The sequence below is a fragment of the Daktulosphaira vitifoliae genome, unplaced genomic scaffold (assembly GCF_025091365.1).
Source record: "Daktulosphaira vitifoliae isolate Bord-2020 unplaced genomic scaffold, ASM2509136v1 Scaffold_31, whole genome shotgun sequence".
NCBI lineage: Eukaryota > Metazoa > Arthropoda > Insecta > Hemiptera > Phylloxeridae > Daktulosphaira > Daktulosphaira vitifoliae.
The window spans coordinates 46,869-69,193 of record NW_026099602.1 but is presented as its reverse complement, the minus strand read 5'-3'; the positions used below and the strand labels follow the sequence as shown (position 1 = coordinate 69,193).

The 22,325-nt window shown below is 28.3% G+C and overlaps 2 protein-coding genes across 2 annotated transcripts; one reads left to right on the top strand and one right to left on the bottom strand.

The window, feature by feature from the left end:
• The first annotated feature begins 13,665 nt into the window (after positions 1-13,665).
• Positions 13,666-16,092, top strand: LOC126908895 (putative nuclease HARBI1). Its single transcript, XM_050691219.1, has 3 exons — positions 13,666-13,830; positions 13,905-14,371; positions 15,287-16,092. Exons 2-3 carry the CDS (start codon positions 13,907-13,909, stop codon positions 16,058-16,060), a joined length of 1,239 nt encoding a protein of 412 aa, XP_050547176.1. The 5' UTR covers positions 13,666-13,830; positions 13,905-13,906; the 3' UTR covers positions 16,061-16,092.
• On the bottom strand, positions 14,427-17,907 carry LOC126908896 (uncharacterized). Its single transcript, XM_050691220.1, has 2 exons — positions 17,211-17,907; positions 14,427-15,228 (listed from the first exon to the last, which is right to left on the bottom strand). The coding sequence occupies exons 1-2, from the start codon at positions 17,553-17,555 to the stop codon at positions 14,611-14,613; spliced, it is 963 nt and encodes a 320-aa protein (XP_050547177.1). The 5' UTR covers positions 17,556-17,907; the 3' UTR covers positions 14,427-14,610.
• Positions 17,908-22,325: the final 4,418 nt, after the last annotated feature.

The window sequence follows — 22,325 nt, the reverse complement described above, 5'->3', positions numbered from 1 at the left end:
TGTAGATGGGTGTAAAAAGATTTTTAACGTCAAAATCTTATTTTATTGTTTAAAATAAATTTTTTAATAGACAAAGGAAAGACCACCCTTACACTCTTCTCTTGAACCGATAATGTCATTAATTAAAAAATTCGTAATAACCTAAATAAAAAAAGAACTATAAAGAAAATAGCTTTAACCTCAATCTATCGCGATTTGAAAATAATCGATTGGCAACTAATTAATAATTATCTTCTCAAATTCTTACTTAAAAAAAAAATATTGTACCAAAAGATTATTAATTTTTATCGCACATTAAATTATTAATTGTAACAACTTCNAATTTTTATCGCACATTAAATTATTAATTGTAACAACTTCTAAGATATTAAAGTTTTTACAAAAATTTAGATTCATTAAAAATTAGATTTACGAAAAAATAAATCTTATAAAATATAGTTTGTAAATAAAAATTACTCATAAACGCAATTGAATATGAAAAAAATGATAAAATGTAAATTCATACATATTACACTAACCTCGCTTTGATTGACTGAACACACGAATCGGAGATTTCAAATTTAACTAAACCAAAATAAATGTTCATAAAATTAATATATTTTGTCATAAATTTAACTACCATAAATCAACGAGCAGTTAATAAATGGACCATGATTGAATTGTCTAGTATTACTAAGAACTCATTTCTGTAATCATTATCTAATGGGAAGAGAGAATTGTACAAATTTGCCGTTTTAATGTACGTTGGGCGAGAGCAGATCGGGGGATATATGCACCTACTGAAAACATTTAAAAGTAGGGGAATGTAAAATAGTTCCACATAATCTCGATTCGTAGTAATACTGTTCATTAATAATGTTCATATTTGTATAGACGGGTCGTTTTCATATGTTTGGTTAAAAGCAAATCTATAAATAAAGTGCAACTATGGTATTCCCGCAGACTATGTGGCGTGTCACCAAAGATTATTTCAAGTGGTTCTCAAAACAATCATTTTACTAACTATATAACATATTTACAATAAAATTCTGAAAACACGTATTGTAAGTCTGTTTTCTATATGCATCAAATAAGTGTATTCCTATTCAAGATATACGCAAATTTCCGATTTTTTATTTGTTATACCGCAATCAATACACATGGGAATATGTGACAGCATTGAAAAAATAAGACTACTTAATTAGAGTATGAATAACATTAGAAAATATTCCTCTATAAAAACTAAACTGTAATAAAATATAATAGCTAAACAGTTGATCGGAAAAAAAATATAGTAATTAATTTATACTAATTATAATTTATAATTTGTTTATACTAATTTTTTCTATAATATTATCGAGCTCCAAATTGAGGCTCCCATAAAGAAATATTTTTTATCTCTTAAGAGATGAAAAAAATTATTATAAATTAGGTAACTATATTATAGATATGAAGTATTTAAAACAAATTTTATCTTTAAGGAAAAAATATTCTAAGAGTCAAATAAAATTTGAGACACTTCCATCAAGTTTAACCAATTTTTGGATCTTAGAAGTTGAGTTTAAATGTTATTTTTTATAAGAAAAAAGTTTACTTTCGAGTATAACTTTTTATATTTGACTTGCAATTATAAAATTTTAATCACCAAGTACAAAATTATATATGGCTTAAAAAAATATAAATATTATGTGTTTTGAGTAAATAAAAAACGAAAAAATTGCTATTAATACAAAAAATAAGTTAAAATCTCGAAAATTCTCAAAAATAATGTCTGTTTATAATTACACCAATGAATTATGGTATTTCAGATAAAATAACTTATTTAAAAAATAATTATTTTAGTGATACTCACTCTATTATCTAAAATTACCAAACTCATTAAATATTGAATATACTATTATTAACAATACCAGTATCTACAGCAATTATTTAACGTTCCTTTTTTGTACTAAGAAGACTTAAGACTTTTTTTAAACCAACCATCACCAAAATATCCTATTTGTTTTCAACATTAATTTTCTATTTTCAAGGCTGAATTTTTAACTATTTTATGTTTTTTTTATAAATACATTGTATTTTAATTATTGTTTATTTGTTTTAAGAATTTTTATACAAACAAACATTTTAATTAAATTTTTACAAAAGATCAGAACTTCATTTATATATTTCTAACTTTTAAGTTTTAATTTAGTCAGTTATTTACTACAATTTTTTTTATTGAATGTGCTATAAATGAACTAAATATTTTTCAATATTAATGATAGGGTAATTTTTATTAATTTATTGTAATAATTAATGAAACATTTTAATTAATCTAAAAACTATATTTTAGATTATTATCAATATTTATTAGTTTATGAACTTTTAATTTTATTTAACATCGAAATTTTTTACATTATGCATTATTTTAATAACAAAATTTGAAGGACAACGAATTTTTTAATATATTTTTTTTCAAAAACTTTAGTGATGTTCTTTAACCCATATCATATTTGAATTGATTTATATATTTTTTTTTTGTACCGTTTTATGATCTTGAACATGCATGGTTCACAATTTCAATGAAAAATAAATTTCAATTAAAATTCAATATTCATAAACTTAAAAATGAAATTGAAATACTATTGATGTGTGTATATGGGGCCGCCTCTCCCCATATACTCATTTTAGGGCCTCATTTAGCGCTTCTCGTTGGCGCCTCATTTACCTGTTATCACATTATAGTTAGAGGAGAGTGCATGTAATGCTTATCAATGAAGCTATTTGATAAAACGTATTTTAGCGCCTTATTTTATATTTGATAACATATTTTAGCGCCTCATTTTATATTTTGATAACATATTTTACCGTCTCCCTCCGTATACTTTCAAAGATAAAATTACCCTTCACCCTTCTCCCACCAAATGAGATTTATTATTTCTGTTTCTTTGAATAAACAACCAACCATATTTCAAATCCATCCCCACCCTCTTCAGAAATATCTATAAATCGAGGTCGAACGTAAGAAAACTCTTTTTGTGTTGTCGTATGTCTTAATCGTGTGTGATTAGTGAAGTATATTAGTGCGATATTCAATATGAACATAAGTGCAGGTGTAATAAATGTTAAATTATCCATGCGATATCCATCTCAACCCGATGACGGATATATCAGTTATAACGTTGGACAGCATAGTTGTTATAGATGAATCCCAATTTAAATGATAAACTCATAGACTCAAACATCATATATGAGAAAAAAAAGATTATTAATAATGTACTGTTCTGATAATGACAGTACAAACTTATATAATTATAACCGTCTTGAAATTTATATATAACATATAATATTCCTCGATAAAATATAGTGCTGTGTGCAAATGCAAAATAGTGTCCTAATAAAAATACATATTACACCATATAATTAAGGTTCATAATAAATGTATGAGCAGAAATGAATGAATGCGCATATTAAAACCATGCGCGTGGACTTAAGAAAAAAGCTCGTAAAACGGTGAAAAATGAACGGTTTGAATTGATTTTTTATCATATCTCAGGAATCTCATTGGGCGGGTCTGATGACAATTTCAAACCTTAAGTCGCAAAACGCAAAAAGTGTGTTTTTCTTGAAAACGGTCGAAATTCTAAAGCGCTCGCGGGCAAGTGCCAAAAATTTTCCGATCTTCACCAATAATTTTATCGGAGTCTGGTGACCAAGTTCTTTCGTTAAAAAAAAATTTTTTGAAAATCCGAGCACGCTAAGTAATTTTTCCAGAAAAGCGTTTTTTTCCTTGTTCTATTATATAAATATTATTACAATTATTTATGTTGTTATACAAAACATAAATTATGTTACTATTAAAAATTATTTTAAATAGTATTAATATCTATACAGAGTGATTTTTTTATCATAACCCACTCAATTACTTACAGAATAATAATAATTTAAAAATTTTTTTTTATTATTATCTTTAGTTACACATTATTCTTGAATTATTAACTATGTAATACTTTTTAAGTTCATCCCTTATGCCTGGTAAGGGTGTCAACTTTGTTTTTTTAAATGATAACACATATTTTTAATTTAATAAAATGTTTGAGTTTTTAATTCAATAATAAATGGCATTTGAATTTTTAATAATACTTAATTTGTTTATTAGATATAAACATTTAAAGTTTCAAATTTTTATGTTAATATATAGGTATAATACACAAGGGATTACAAATACAGGTAGCTAATTGCTTTTTTATGATATTGCTATCACGAATTGTTTATTATCAATTATGATTATCAATAGATATACTTTTTGTATTGTCAGTTAGTGTATTTATAAACTCACAACAATATACCTTACTATCATTGATAATAACAATGCTGTGTACCTGCTAATATCAATGTCATAAAAAATGTATGTAAAACTTCGGGCTTCATGGAGCATGGACCTTAATTTTAGAGGGGTGGTGATATGTCACTACCACTTTATGAAATAATTTATCTTGTGAACATAAATATATGTATGATTGATAGGGACATCCGCATGCGGAAGTCCCCTTGATTATTGCAATACCAATATTGGTCTAGTGTCTACTATTACAGAATTGTTATTATCTGTTTGTTGTCAATTTATTCTGAAAAATTTTTTGCTGTCTATGATTTAGTAATATTTTATAGTACCTCTTTCTCATTTTGGTTTGATTGTTTAATTAATTTATTTGTTTTTATTATTATAATTATTTTTTTTTTTTACACAAAATGATTATATTTGTAATTAAAATATTACTATTACTTTAAATTATTTTTATCTTTATCAAAAATAGTTATGTTTAGGGTTGTTAAAATTTATCTTAAACTGTATACTTTATGTATTTTTTATTCAATAAGTCATTTTGAAATTTGTTATTTCTAGGCGGCCGGCGTGTTCGATCCATAGTTTTGTTTTTTTTATTTGTATGTAGTACAGTGATAAGCGCGTTTATCCGGTGCGTACCGGTTTTTCGTTTTTATAATAAATAGTCGAACGATGTCTCGTCAACAAAAAGGACGTCACGACGTGCACGACAAACATGTGTATATAAAGTAAAGTAATAAACTAAGTTAAAGGTTTAAGTTTATATCGTTTTTTATTAATTAGATAATTAAAAGTAATTTCGAACGGTTTTATACAGTCCACTTTAAAAACGTAACAATATATATACATGTATATTAATCTTTACTTTTATTTTGTAACATAATGTAAATCTTATAATACATTATAATATCCATAATTATAATGCATTGCTTTGAAAGTGTTGAATTCATTACTATACACATAATCACTACCTCATATACACATATTGAAGAACTCTGTGCGGATTGCTCAATTGGGATTCCAGACGGTAACACGAACAACAAATAAATATTAAATTCCCTCAGACGAGCCATCCAGATCCGCCACAATGGCATATATATATATTTATATATATATGCCATCCAAAACTACGGATATATGTGATTTATTATTATTTTTCTATTAAAGTTATTAATTTAATTTATAAAATAGGTGCGAAAAATTGTCTAAAGTAAAGTGAAATACTTCAAAAATTTAGTAGGGGAAACGGGAGCTTGTTGACACGCTTAATACAATCTTTACTTTCGTATCAGTAATATTTCAGGTAAAATGATGAAATCCACAAATAGCTTCAAAAATGCATAATATTTTAAATACGAATGTAAAAAAATAACTCTCTTAATTAAATATATTAATTTCATCTACAAATTTATAAAATGTAATTATCACAGATTAACTTAAATTCGAATAATCACTTTTCCTTCGGGAAACCTGATTTTAAATCAATTTGACTATTCTTGAATGGAAGGAACTCGAAAGACCCCGTGCAATAAAGGAGTGTACAAAACAAAAAATACATTTAATTCATCTGACTGATAATTTCAACGGGCACACGGTGTGTTTATTTTTATACTGTATTAATTTATATTTACTTTTGTGTGAATTTGCTTGGATACCAAATAAACGCACTTTAAGTAAATAATTTTGAACGAATTACGGCGGTTTTTGTGTTATGGAGAGCAATTGAAATTTTTAAAATCTTTGCAAAAAGCTTACGAGTTCTCTGTGTACAGACATTACCGTCGTGTATTGAATCCTTTTCGGCGGACGAAAATCACGATATGTATAGAAACACCGTATTTGCCACTGATCGGTCAGAAACGACCAACGCTAGAGTGCCCTACCGCGTCAAAATACTAAACGTGAAACCAAACGGATCTTCCGCGGACAAGATTGCTACCAAACCGAAATATATCGCCAACACTGACACGATTATGATATCACAGCCATCGGCTAACGCACTGACAAAAAACAAACGAAACGATACTGCCGATTGTGACTTTACGTTTACAAAAATGAAACGGCTTTCGTGGGGCACCTCATATTCTTGCATGTCCAATAAACGAAAGCTCACTACGACTACCGAATACTATGCGACAAAAAAAATGAAGCAGACGACTGACGACGACATCGATAAACCTAACGGATTGGTCTTGAAAGTCTGGAAGCTCAACGAGACACCAACGTTTTCCCTCGATACGAAAACATCGCCTCGAGTATACAGTTCGAATAACGCGAGCACAACAACTGAATCAATCGACATAGACTCGGCCGAGAGCGATAACGATGGTCCTTCCTTATACGGTAAAAAAAAACAAGTCCATTAACTAGACTTAAATAAACGGCATTAGAATATATAATAGTATTTAAAATTAGATAAATTATTAAAACGAAAGTTAAGCGATCGGATTAAAAAATAAAAAATTTTGCTTGCAGACGTGCCACCGCGAGATTTGAACGAGAAAAAGAAGAACCCGCCCTCGTACGATTCATTTCTCACTGCGACGACGTGGTACAGCGGCGACACAATCAACGCGTATTTAAGTCTGATTGCATCGCGTTCGCAAGGCAAAGTGCACTACCTGAACACCGATTTTATGGAGGCGCTTTCCCGACGCGGATACGCTGGCGTGAAAAGATGGATCAAAATCGATATACACTCTTTAAAACTCCTGTTGGTGCCCATGCACGTAAACGACAACCATTGGACCATGACTGTAGTCGATGTACCCGAAAAGACGATAACGTTTTTCGACAGTCTCAACTCCTACAATGGCCCTTACCCATCGTTATTTAGACAATTTCTAATCGAATGGGAGATCGAAAACTACGGATATTCTTCCCAATGGACTTTACGGTACGGAAAAGCTGTGCAACAACGCAACGGTTATGATTGCGGACCGTTATCTTTGGAGTTGGCCGAGAAGATTTCCAGAGACGACGGCACGCCGATCAACCCGCTCGCAATGCCTTATGTCCGGTTGAGGCATAAGTACGAACTAGAAGCCGGCACATTGTTTCAATTTTGATGTAAATATAATATATTTGGCCATCATCAAGATTCACGTTTACCAATCACGATNTTAAAATTAAACACTATCTAAATATTTGCATCGGCGTTTTTTTTTTATAGTGATTTTAATCACTGTCAGATATCATTAGACTTGATCCAACTGTTGTGGTCAGGTGATATCAATTCCAAAAGGAAGTAACAATAGTCCAAAAAATGATAATATATGAATAGTAAATGAGTGTTGTTAGTAGTCGGTGGCCTGGACCGGTTCCCCTCACCAGCGGTCACTCGGCGTCGCGCGACCTGTCGGACGAGGAGAGGTAGCTGTGTCGCAGTCGCCATCCAGCGGTAAAGCCGGAAGTGCAGTGCGACGCGTCACAACTATGCCACGTCACCACTGTGCCGCGACCCCACTGTGCTGGGTTTTTTTTTTTGCATATAGTTATTGAAAAATTGGTATATTTAATATATTTTAAAGCATATGTTTACATTTTTAAATGCATATTTTCATTAAATTTTGGTCATAAACATCCGAGCTCTAGTTATAATACACATAATTTTTAAGTCTACATTTTTTATTGAATGTACAAATTTTAATTTTAGAAATATTAATTTCAAAATACCAAACAATTTCCAACAAAGAAATTGCTATCATCTTTAGGCACTGGTTTTTAAGTGCTAAAGATAGAAAGGGAGGGAAAAAACTAATAGAATCCATTAATTAAAGTATTATATGTATATATATATAACACTGTATATAGAAACATAATTTATGAAAAAAACAATACATTGAAACATTTTATGACCGACCAACTCGTATTCAAAATTAAGTATAACACTGTAACGTTTATAATTATATCATGACTTCATTATCTGCAATTATCTACTATTAGATGTCCAGTCGGTAAATGTATTATTTTTTACAGTATTGCAATTTTACTAAATGTCAATAGTAGCGCGTGTTGTACTACAATATTATTAAAATAAACTATTTAAACTTCATACATTTTAACAGTACGTCATATACATTAATTTGTATGCATTAATCGAATAACTTCTCAATGAAACACAAAATTGTCCTAACTTGTAAATTATCTATTAGTTTAACCGTATATTCATATTCTCAACAAAACTGTCATTATCCATGACTTAATGTATATATAGTGAGCATAGAATTTAAGATGTGTCATGTAAAAATATTAAACATTATAAAACTTTAAAAATTAGTAACTATATCTATAGTATCCCACGGATGACTTGATAAATTAACTACACGTGCTCGTCTTACTTTATCAAGAAAATAAAATATACAGTGAAATATAATTGAACACAAAAACATTGCTTAACCTAAGTCTAAAACACACTTCAAAATATATTTTTAAATAATATTTGATACCCAACCAAACTGTACATACAAAAGACTGTTTAAAGATACTCAATTTAACAACAAAAAAAATCGACTATCCATGTACATTACTTGTCTATTATTGTAATAGTATACTATCACTAGAGAAAATGAAAATAAAAAAATTATAAAGTTCAATTATTTCTGTTATAAAATTGAAATTTTAACTTGTAATAAACCATTTGCAACTAAAATATTTTCTTTGAAAGAACAGCCTCCTTCCTCTTAATAAACATATTGGATGAACATTAAAAACTTCAACATTTTACACTTATAAAAAGCAAGTCGTCGAGACAACTTTTTTTTAATTTATAGTACGTAAAATAAACTTTAAATTAACATTTATTTAAAGAACCCAGTATTTCCGTAACATTGTCAAACGTTAAGTTTAAAAAGTTGCTATTTTAAATCACCTCCTGGTCAGATTTTTGAAAAAATAGTATAACATAAAAGGGAAGTACCTAAGGTTTCAATATCAAAAAATAATATTTTAATTTATTCATTTTTCAATAAGTTATGGCTATTAAATTATATATGTTACATCGAAATTTACCGATTTAAAAAATCGTACATTTTTGTGGAGATTTTCACTATTTACGGTTATCTAGGGCAAAATTTTCAATTTTTAAGGGTAATGTCTTCAACTAGATACGATTTATTATCTTTTGACGTATCATTAAGAAAAATCGGTCCATTGAGACATTGAGAAAAAGTAATGACAGACAAAAAAATAAATAAATAAATAAACACAACATGGTAAAATGAATACCTTCTCAACTTCGTATTGAAGCTAAAACATTAGTTATTTTCAATGATATAGTGTTAAAAAAAATCAATTATACAAAATCTAAATATATATATTTAATTTTCATATATTTGTAAAATTTGAATATTTTTCTTATTTAATGAATATTCATTGTTTGAAACTAAATTCTGTAACTTTAATTTATATTTTAACAATGAACAAATACTATTTACCAAAAAAAAAGTAGTATTAACAAATTCTTTGAGCATGTATTATTCATTTATTGTTTTAAACATGAGAAGAAAAAGTAGTCTTATATTTATAGCATTAGACTACAATTGTTTATTTAATAAATTAATTTAATTCAATTTTTTATATTTAAATACACATCTTGATATTTACTAAGTTGATATTAGACATTATCATATCATTTTTCAATAGTTTCTTTATTTTGTTCAACACGATCTATACATCATGTACAATAAGTTTTGTTTTCGTATATTATTATAAATTTAATAAATAAGCATTTCGCGATTATACTATTTTACAATCACATACTACTTCGCTTTATTTTTCAAATTAACAGCATATACCAGCGGCATTATTTTTTAACAATGTTAGTCCAATACAGCTCGCCTATTTGTTTAATATTTCATATAACGCGTACTGGCGACCAGACTTCCAGTGCAAGTTGGCCAAGTACAGCCCGTTATCAAAATTAATTTGTAATCAATGTCTAAATATTAAAAATTAAAATTCTTACATAACACACAAGACAGTTGCTAATTAATTTAAAAATAATCAATTGTAGTAATGCTTCAATTTAAAGTATATAATAATCTAAATCTAAATGTATAATATTTCAGATATCATTCACTCATTTAATTAAAAAATATCAATAAACAAATAAATAATGGTCTCAAAAAGAATATATGTAACATGAATGAATATAGCTTTAAAATACTTCTTTTAATATAAAGTAAGTTATTTGAACTACTATATAAATTAAATGTTCAGTATTTAATATCAATACACTTTTTTTACACATGTTTTTATTATAAAATATGAAACAAAATAATAATATTAATAATATTTGTATAAGGACAAGGAAAGTATAATCTTGCCTTATGTAAGACCGGACTAAAACAAGTCCAAAAAGGATCGGACCAAAAAAAATAAAATTAATCGAGTTGGACGGACTTATAAAATTATTTGTTCAATCGATACAAAGGTATAAGATCTTTAAAANGATTGGACTTATAAAATTATTTGTTCAATCGATACAAAGGTATAAGATCTTTAAAATAAGAGGAAGGTGTATACGTATTATACGTAAATATTATCTTGTTCGTTATTAAGTTAAACTAATTAACTAATGTTAATATATATACATATATTGTCACTATATATTAAGATGGTCTTTATCTATAGATAATCTAAAAAAATATTAAAATTTTTGTTCCTGACCCAATGTTAATTATGTTACCATAAAGAAAATTCAGTTAAAATTACTTGACCCTTTCCCGTGCACATGAGGGTTAAATATAATTTCAAAAAAGTATGGTTTTTTTATTTTATTCGAAAAATATAAAACTTTTGCAAAAATTTATAGAATCATTATTGTAGGAAAAATTATTTTCATAAAAAGTACACTTACAAAAATGTTCACAAATCTAATATTTTCTAAAATAAATAGTAAAAGAATTTCTTTCCATTATATGAACAAATTAATTAGTATCAATTACTTAAATAAAACCTACTTAGAATTTCGATAACGAAAAAATATTTTGATGTTAATCAGATACAATTTTTACTTCAAGTAAATTACACAACCTTTATTAATAAACAATTATTTAATATTGACTTACCTATATAAAATTAATAAAAAATTGAAGAATTTTTAGTCCAATTTCAGAAGGCATCTACTAAAATTGAAGGGTAAAAATATTCAAAAATGTATTAGAGTTGACAAATTATAATACTGCGAACAATATAATGAATAAAAGAAAAGAAAATTATTTATAAATTCAGATTCCCAGGAGTTTCCAGATAAAATAAGCATAAATAATTTATAGTTAATTAATTATAAAACACAAAAAAATGGTTATTGTTCATAATAGTAATTAATAAATTCTTTTAATGCTTTAATTGATATATAATAAATAGAAAATATTGTGACATTTATACATATTTTACTGACGAAAAAAGTTAAAAAACTGCATTACTCACGGGTGAATCCACAATTTTTTGAAGACTAGATGGGTGTAAAAAGATTTTTAACGTCCAAATCTTATTTTATTGTTTAAAATAAATTTTTTAATAGACAAAGGAAAGACTCGCCACCCTTACACTCTTTTCTTGAACCGATAATGTCATTAATTAAAAAATTCGTAATAACCTAAATAAAAGAAAAACTATAAAGAAAATAGCTTTAATCTCAATCAATTGCGATTTGAAAATAATCGATTAGCATCTAATTAACAATTATCTTCTCAAATTCTTACTTAAAAAAAAATATTGTACCAAAATTAAATTAAATTTAATTTAAATACTATTAAATTATTAATAGTAACAACTTCTAAGATATTAAAGTTTTTACAAAAATTTAGATTCATTAAAAATTAGATTTACGAAAAAATAAATCTTATAAAATATAGTTTATAAATAAAAATTACTCATAAACGCAATTGAATATGAAAAAAATGATAAAATGTAAATTCATACATATTACACTAACCTCGCTTTGATTGACTGAACACACAAATCGGAGATTTCAAGTTTAACTAAACCAAAATAAATGTTCATAAAATTAATCTATTTTGTCACAAATTTAACTAACATAAATCAACGAACATTTAATAAATGGACCATTATTGAATTGCCTAGTATTACTAAGAACTCATTTCTGTAATCATTAACTAATAGGAAGAGAGAATTTTACAAATTGGCCGTTTTAATGTACGTTGGGCGAGAGCAGATCGGTGGATATATGCACCTATTGAAAACATTTAAAAGTAGGGGAATGTAAAATAGTTCCACATAATCTCGATTCGTAGTAATACTGTTCATTATTAATGTTCATATTTGTATAGACGGGTCGTTTTCATACGTTTGGTTAAAAGCAAATCTATAAATACAGTGCGACTATGGTATTCCCGCAGACTATGTGGCGTGTCACCAAAAATTATTTCAAGTGGTTCTCAAAACAATCATTTTACTAACTATATTACATATTTACAATAAAATTCTGAAAACACGTCTTGTAGGTCTGTTTTCTATATGCTTCAAATAAGTGTGTTCCTATTCAAGATATACGCAAATTTCCGATTTTTTATTTGTTATACCGCAATCAATACACATGGGAATATGTGACAGCATTGAAAAAATAAGACTACTTAATTAGAGTATGAATAACATTAGAAAATATTCCTCTATAATAACTAAACTGTAATAAAATATAATAGCTAAACAGTTGATCGGAAAAAAAATATAGTAATTAATTTATACTAATTATAATTTATAATTTGTTTATACTAATTTTTTCTATAATATTATCGAGCTCCAAATTGAGGCTCCCATAAAGAAAACTGAGCAAATATTTTTTATCTCTAAAGAGATGAAAAAAATTATAAATTAGGTAACTATCTTATAGATATAAAGTATTTAAAACAAATTTTATCTTTAAAGAAAAAATATTCTAAGAGTCGTATAAAATTTGAGACATTTCCATCAAGTTCAACCAATTTTTGGATCTTAGGAGTTGAGTTGAAGTGTTATTTTTTATAAGAAAAAAGTTTACTTTCGAGTATAACTTTTTATATTTGACTTGCAATTATGAAATTTTAATCACCAAGTACAAAATTATATATGGCTTAAAAAAATATAAATATTATGTGTTTTGAGTAAATATAAAACGAAAAAATTGCTATTAATACAAAAAATAAGTTAAAATCTCGAAAATTCTCAAAAATAATGTCTTTTTATAATTACACCAATGAATTATGGTATTTCAGGTAAAATAACTTATTTAAAGAATAATTATTTAAGTGATACTCACTCTATTATCTGAAATTACCAAACTCATTAAATATTGAATATACTATTATTAACAATACCAGTATCTACAGCAATTATTTAACGTTCCTTTTCTGTACTAAAGGCTGATTTACACGATGCCAGTTGTTGGCATGCCAGCTGGTATGCTAGCTGGAAGGTCACTGGCGTCTGTCAACTGGAATTGGCAACCGACTGGCGCCTATCGTTTACACGATGCTGGTTACTGGCAGACACTAGTAGCTAGTGGTAGTGTATTATCAATTCAAGTACTGAGTTGTAGTGTACACGTTATCACGTCTTGTATAAAATATAAACATCGTCTTATAATATTTTAATATAGTTATGGCGGAAATAACATACAGCGATACATTTAAAAAAGCAGTGTGTTCTATTACTACACTATTGTGTGACGAGCTGTTGGAGATATGTGAAGAAGAATCGAAGAAGAGAAAAAGAAAAGTTTGGGTTAGAAATTGGATGGATAAAAAGAAATATGGAGCATCAGAAACAATTATAAGAGAACTTAGAGACAATGATCCACTTGAATTTAAGTCTGTTATAAGGCTAACACCCGAACAGTTTGAAGAGTTGTTGCTTAAGATAAGTCCAATCATAAGCCGTACTGACACTTTTATGCGCCCAGCTTTATCTGCCAGGCTAAAGTTAGAATTAACCCTAGCATTCTTGGCCTCAGGAACAAACTCTAGAATACTGTCAGTAATGTTCCGCGTTTCCAAAGCATCAATTTCAAATATGATACCTGAAGTATGTGATGCTATCTATTCAGTTATGAACGATTACATAAAAGTAAGTATTTATTTACAAAAAAAAATAATATACTTTTATTATTACTTTTATTTTATTATTAATCTTCATAATTATTACACATTCATAATTTATTAAACTTAATAAAAAAACGATTACATTCATAATTTATTAAACATCATAAAAAAACGATTACATTCATAATTTATTAAACATCATAAAAAAACAATTACATAAAAGTAAGTATTAATTTCCAAAAAAAAAAAAAAACCAAAATACTATTAATAAAAATCACTATTGATATCAGAGCTCACCAAAGCTGCATGTATGATATCTGCCGTACTATTTTCTTCACTGGTTTGGGTTTGTGGTGTATATGGGTGCAATTGAAGATTAGAAGCAACACTACTAGGGCGGCTACTACTTTCTTCACTGGTTTGGGTTTGTGGTGTATATGGGTTCAATTGAAAATTAGAAGCAACACTGCTAGGACGGCTATATGAAGTCGATGGTGACACCTCTCTCATATTTTTCAACCGATAGTTCAACAGAACTTTTTGTAATTCAAAGTTTGCCAATACCCTATCGTAAGGGGGTAACTCCCGTAGTTGTATAGCAATATGTTTTCCCATGACATCACACTCATCATCCTGAATAGATGTTTTTGGACTATTAATTGTTTCGTTTAGATTCTTTAACTCGTGGACGGCATTGGTTATGACGTCTAATCTTCTTTTTTGACCTTTATTTACTTTTAATTTTTTATCACTTCCGGGGGTACTTACTAACTGTTCTCTTGCATTAGTCAAATCGTCAACAGGAACAGCTTCATCATCTTGTTCATGAATAGTGTCTTGGGTCAAAGTGTCTTGGGTCAAAGTGTCTTGAGTTATGGTTCCCTAAAAAGTTAAATATTTCAGACTGTTACAAATTATTACAATTTCTACTGTTTTTCAGGTGCCAAATTTAAAGGAATGGGAAGAAATCCAATTTGGATTTAATGAAAAGTGGAACTTCCCTGGATGTTGCGGAGCCATAGACGGAAAACATGTAGTAATTAAAGCACCCCCAAGTTCAGGGAGTGAATACTATAACTACAAAGGTACAAACAGTATTGTACTTCTTGGTGTAGTCGACCACAACTATTGCTTCAGATACATTGATGTCGGATCTTATGGGCGAAATGCTGATGGTGGTGTTTTTCAGTACTGTGATTTATATCCTTTACTAGAAAATGATTCGTTACTACCAAAAGGAGGAGTACTGGTGGGGGATGATGCCTTCCCCTTAAAAACCTACCTTATGAAACCCTATTCAAAGGTAAATCTGACTAAAGAAGAAAAAATATATAACTACAGAACCAGTAGAGCACGAAGAATTGTAGAAAACGGTTTTGGTATATTGGCCAGCCGGTTTCGTATTTTTCAACAACCAATGGCAGTAAAAGTTCCAACAACTATAAAAATAGTAAAAGCTGCATGTGCCATACATAACTGGTTACGCTTAACTTCACCTACCACTTACACACCACCAAATAGTTATGACTACGAAGACATTGTCAATGCTACAATAATACAAGGGGAGTGGAGATCTGAATTGTCTCAGCTGCCAAGTATTTTACGGACACGAATTAACAATAGACCGAAAAAAATCGCACAACAAGTGAGAGACAGATATAAGGATTATTTTAATGGAGAGTGGTCAGTGGAATGGCAAGACAGAATGATTTAGTAATTAATTATCAATCACTTTTTTTTATATAAATATACNTATAGTTAAAATGATATTTGATTATATTTAATGAAATATTTATCTGTAAATGTAGCTATTTTTAAATGTTTTGATATAACAGTTCATTGTGCCCGTTCCTAAAATTTGCAGTACACCAAGAATAACTTTTTTAGAAAAATTTTCCTCGTTCCCCGTAAATGGTGGAAACTTCCAAAACATTACGAATATAAAAATCGCTAATTTTCGAAATTTTTAAAAAATTTTTTACTAAAAACTGCCATAACTTTTTCAAAAATAAACATATCTATATAATTTTTTTTTTTTATAGTTGTTTGATGTCTTTACCTATCATTTGGTATATCTTTCATTCGACATACTTTTTTTTAAAATCAGACTATTTCCTTATATACGGGGGGGTTCAAATCTGAAAAATGAACACTGATTCTGATATAATATTTTTTCTGAAAAACACTTATCGTGCCCGGCGTAGCCGGGTACCCCTACCGCAATCAGTTGCCTACTTATGATGACAGCTCGTAGGGCTCCGGGTCTGGGTACCAGATAGACGAAGCCTAGTGTAACATATAATATTTCTCGGTAAAATATAGTGCTATGTGCAAATACAAAATAGTGTACTAATAAAAATACATATTACACCATATAATTGAAGTTCAGAATAAACGTATGAGGAGAAATGAGTTAATGCGCATATTAAAACCATGCGCGTGAACATAAAAAAAAAAAAAAAATGCTCGTAAAACGGTGAAAAATGAACGGATTGAATTGATTTTTTTATCATATCTCAGGAATGTCATTGGGCGGGTCTGATGAAAATTTCAAACCTTAAGTCGTAAAACGCTGGCGTCAGCGAGCGTTTTTCTCGAAAACGGTCGAAATTTTAAAACGCTCGCGGGCGAGCGGCAAAAATTTTCCGACCTTTGCCAATAATTTTCCCGGAGTCTGGTGACCGAGTACTTTCGTTGAAAAAAAATTTTTTGAAAATCCGAGCACGCTAAGTAATTTTCCCAGAAAAGCGTTTTTTTCCTTGTTCTATTATATAATAAGATATTGACATTGATATTAATTATCAATTTCCTTTTTTTTCAATAAACGAATGAATAATACCTGATTAATAAATTATTTTACTTACATAATTACTGTACGTCTCCTTTTCTTTGACGGTTGCTGTTTTCATAATATGATCCATATCATCGAACCACGGCAATAAAGGCTTGTACACAAGATTAGTGCCGGAACCACTAGATTTACTTTTTCCTATTTTAGCCAACTCTAAATAATATGTTGAACGCAGAGCCTTAATTTTTTTGGCTACCTCTTTAATTGTTAAATTTAATTCGGACGCGATAGCTTCCATAGATGAACTCCTTGCATTACGATTACGGTACTCCGGGATAAACATGTTCCACAGATTTTCGTGCTCGCGGTATAATTGCACGAATTTACAAGTGGTTTCCTCATTCCAGCGGTTAGCCATTTCGATTTTTCGATCTCAGTTTTAACTTTTACACACGTGTCGATGTACTGTTATCATTGATAGTTAAAAATATTATATCACTGTTATAATCCAGTAGTTGACGAGTGACTGTTGCTGTTTACACGATGCCAGTTAGCTGTTGTCGTTGTGGTGATGTAGTGGAGGGGGGAAGCTGTCGCGCCAGCAAAACAAAATAATTTGTTTTACTGGCAATGTCATCTGCTGGCACGCCAGTGACCACTGGCTTTCTCCAGTTGCTGGCAGATTATGTTTAGACGTTGCCAGCCGCTGGCATTCAGTAACTGGCGACTTCGACTGGTACGTCGACTGGCATCGTGTAAATCAGCCTTAAGAAGACTTAAGACTTCTTTTAAACCAACCATCACCAAAATATCCTATTTGTTTTCAACATTAATTTTCTATTTTCAAGGCTGAATTTTTAACTATTTTATGTTTTTTTATAAATACATAGTATTTTAATTATTGCTTATTTGTTTTAAGAATTTTTATACAAAAAAACATTTTAATTAAATTTTTACAAAAGATTAAATTTGTTTTTTTTCAGAACTTCATTTATATATTTCTAACTTTTAAGTTTTAATTTAGTCAGTTATTTACTACAATTTTTTTTATTGAATGTACTATAAATAAACTTAATATTTTTCAATATTAATGATAGGGTAATTTTTATTAATTTATTGTAATAATTAATGAAACATTTTAATTAATCTAAAAACTATATTTTAGATTATTATCAATACTTATTAGTTTATGAACTTTTAATTTTATTTAACATGAACATTTTTTACATTATGCATTATTTTAATAACAAAATTTGAAGGCCAACGAATTTTTTAATATATTTTGTTTCAGAAACTGTAAGTGATGTTCTTTAACCCATATCATATTTGAATCGATTTATATATTTTTTTTTTGTACCGTTTTATGATCTTGAACATGCATGGTTCACAATTTCAATGAAAAATAAATTTCAATTAAAATTCAATATTCATTAACTTAAAAATGAAATTGAAATACTATTATTACGATATGAGTATTATATATATATATTAATAATATGAGTAACACAGTGCTAATTCCACAGTGATAGCTTATTTGGATGCGAAGTTATAGGTTCTTAAACAAAGGGGTTTTTAACAAGCTTATATTAGTTTCACTTGTATGTTGTGTGTTGTGTGTTTGTTTGTAAATCTCCACCAGCCACGTGTTGTTACACTACCGTACCCCGTCGTCTATGGCCTTGAGACTAGACGTCGTAACGCATTCACCCCACTCTGCTAACCACACACCGAAAACACTAATTCTGTATAATTTTATATTTTTGGTTTTCGTACCCGTACACACGTGCCTGTCATTAATTATATATATATATATAAACAAATTTTTATTTTGACTGACCAATGCCGCCCGCGACTAATGCGCCTTACGTATGTATATTTATATATTCCTACCGCCGCTGACACCGGTTATACCTTAAGCCGGATTCCCACGACTGGCGTACTTACCAAATATTTGTCACTTGTGTATACTTGTCAAGTCGTCGGAACACTATACTTGTACAATTATTGGTCACTTGTCAGTTTACCGCGGATTGTCGGTAAATGTAACACAAGTCAAAGGAATTAATGGCTTGACAAGTTTACACTTGTAGTTCACTAGTGCACACTTGTGTACTTGTCAAATACTTATCCAATATTTGATTTTAGGGTGGCTATCGGTAACACAATTTTTTCTTCCCACTCACCTATATTTGTGCAGTACAGCGGTGGTTTATGTTGGCCTAATTAGTTGATTTAATTTAATAGATAAGTAAAACTATTTTATAGTATAATTGTAAATATAATTTAATAGTTAAGGTTGATTACATAATGTATTAATTATATAACTTATTAATTTATGAATATTAAATATAAAATAAATATTATTGGATAGTTTAATATTTTACTAAAATGTTTATAATTGTAAAATTCTGTTTCATTTTTGCAAGTAAAAAATTATATACGGTGCGTAGCTGAAACACTATTAGTTTTACTCTGTCGTATTTTTTTTCTTTAATTTTTAGGGAAACTAACCTCCTCAAATTTGCTTTAATTGCTATTGTTGTTGGATACCGAAAACAAGATTAATACAATTTAGTACTGAGAAATATTTTATAGTAATAGCATTTTCTATTTTATAAAGTTATATTAGAACTATGTGTGTGAAAATAGTTTTATTTCAAATTTCGATGGCTATAATTAAATAAAAATGAATTAATCGGCCAATTTTTTGTTTTTGCAACCAACACTGCTCATAGAAATTAAGTAAACTGATAACTCTTGACGTTTATATCAGTAAGTATCACCTGTGAGTAATCATAATAAGAATGCAAGCGAAAAATGAATATAGGTAGTAAATAAATAAAAGGCTTTACTAGAAATGCCAAATTATTAAAAAAAGTAGATAAGTGTATTAATGATATAAATTGAATGCATTTCGCTATCAAAACTCTATTTTGAAATGGTGGCTGTTCAATAGTTTGGTGAAGTTAAGTAAAACCTTCATCTAATTCTACGGTAACATAGTTTTACATTTTTTTTTTTTTGTATTTTTTTTTCAATTAATTGTTTGTACTTTAAGTACTCTCCACGCATAATTATGTATGAAGCATAAATAGCCATTTTATCATTATCACTAACCATTTTAATTAACTTAAGTTTAATTAGATAAATAAAAACTAAAAATTATAGATAAAAGTTAAAGAACTATTTTAATTAAAAAAAAAATAATTTAAAAGTATAAAAACTAGCAATACTAAAAAATGTATTTTAAATCACTCACTGAAACGTCCAAACACTGCAGCGCAAAAAAAGCAAATGATACACGACTTAATATTTTTCAGGTCCCACCCCCAATACAATTATTTGACATTTGATCCAGTCGTAGGAATAGTATACTTGGCTTTTATTTATTACTTGTACAAGTGTACAAGTACTGGTATACTTGTCAAGAATACCAGTCATGGGAACGCTCCACTTGTTAATAGTTGGATGATTTGGCAAGTATACAATTATTGGTGTACTTGGCAAGTACACCAGTCGTGGGAATCCGGCTTTAGGTATAATGTTCCCCCCCTCCACAAAACAAGGCTGTACCTANGTTCCCCCCCTCCACAAAACAAGGCTGTACCTAGTGCATGATACGTTTACGTACTTAAGTCGCTTTACATGTATATATATATTCTAATTACTATTAAAAATATATATTAACACGCTTTATTCTCATTAAGAGATAGAGAGTGTATTCATTTCGATTACATAGGATGATTCCCTTATCGTCATTTTTCGTCACTACCACCATGTTCCGGGAGTGGGTAATTTACGCGCCTGCTGCTTTCCTTGGACGTGGTAGCCGTTTCTCAGACTCCTTCCCCGAAATCGAACCCTGATTTCCCGTTACCCGTTACAATCATGATATTGATAGTAACTACTATAATAACATAAAACTAAAAAGTAAAAAATAAATATAGTTTAAAAAAACTAAAAAAACACGCTTTTAAAGCACATCGAACTAAAAAGTTAAAAATAATTTTTAAAATAAGCTTAAAACAATAATAAACAAAAAATACTAGTATTATTGTGATAAAAGCTTGGGTGCATTGTGCCATATTTTTCGTATATTAAGCGCCCGACGCTTTTATTACAATAATACTAGTATTTTACGTTCATTATTGTTTTAGCTTATTTTAAAAATTATTTTTAACTTTTTAGTTCGATGTGCTTTAAAAGCGTGTTTTTTTAAACTATATTTATAAATTATAAAAACTGCGCTCTCTGATCAAAAAAAATGACCTACAAGAAATCTATGATGAAAATTCCTAACATTTCTGAACTATAGCCGCACACATATTATATAATTTCACATTATTATAAATAATATGCATTTTTAAGACTAAAATTTTATATCACCTGAATTTTTTTTAAGTGATCACTAAAAGCCACTAAAAATAGCTTTGTCTTTTTTATATTTGTAACAATCAAAGAGACCGATTTTTAGTCATTATATTTATGACCCCCCTTATGTAAAAAGTAGTTCCGACACTACCATTACTACCAGACTCACATATGTATAAAAATCAATACATGTATAATGTACATGTAATATTATAAAACATGTGGCATGTATGAAATATTATAATATATTTTTATAATTAAAAAAAAATAACATAAGATTTAAAAAGCATGTTTTTTTTGTTGATTTAATTCTATAGTTCATTAGCAGTAGTATTAAATAATTACATTTACCTAGTGAACAATATTTTCATTTTTCTAATATTTAAACATCTATTTTTGATTTACCTTTAAAAAAGATAGCAATTTATAATTTAATATTTGCTCTAAAAAAATTAACAGAAACGGGCCATTACCATAATGCCTTCAATTATTTAGATTAGTCATAAAACACTTTTAGGTGTAATATAATTTAGAATCAATGTGTTTAATCGTATATTAATAAATCATTAGTAAGTAAAACATTTAGTAGGTTATACTTCATCAAAATCTATAATTTATAATATGTATAATATAAAATAAAATACAAGTATTATAGTCTCAATTTGTAAAATACACTTTTTAATAAAAATATGTAATAAATGTTATATTTTTAAATGTAGTACTTTTTGCTTATCATTAAGATTATTTTAACTAAATTAATGTCCATAATATATACAAAAATAAAATTGATTCACAGTCATGTTTTAAGTTCCACTTT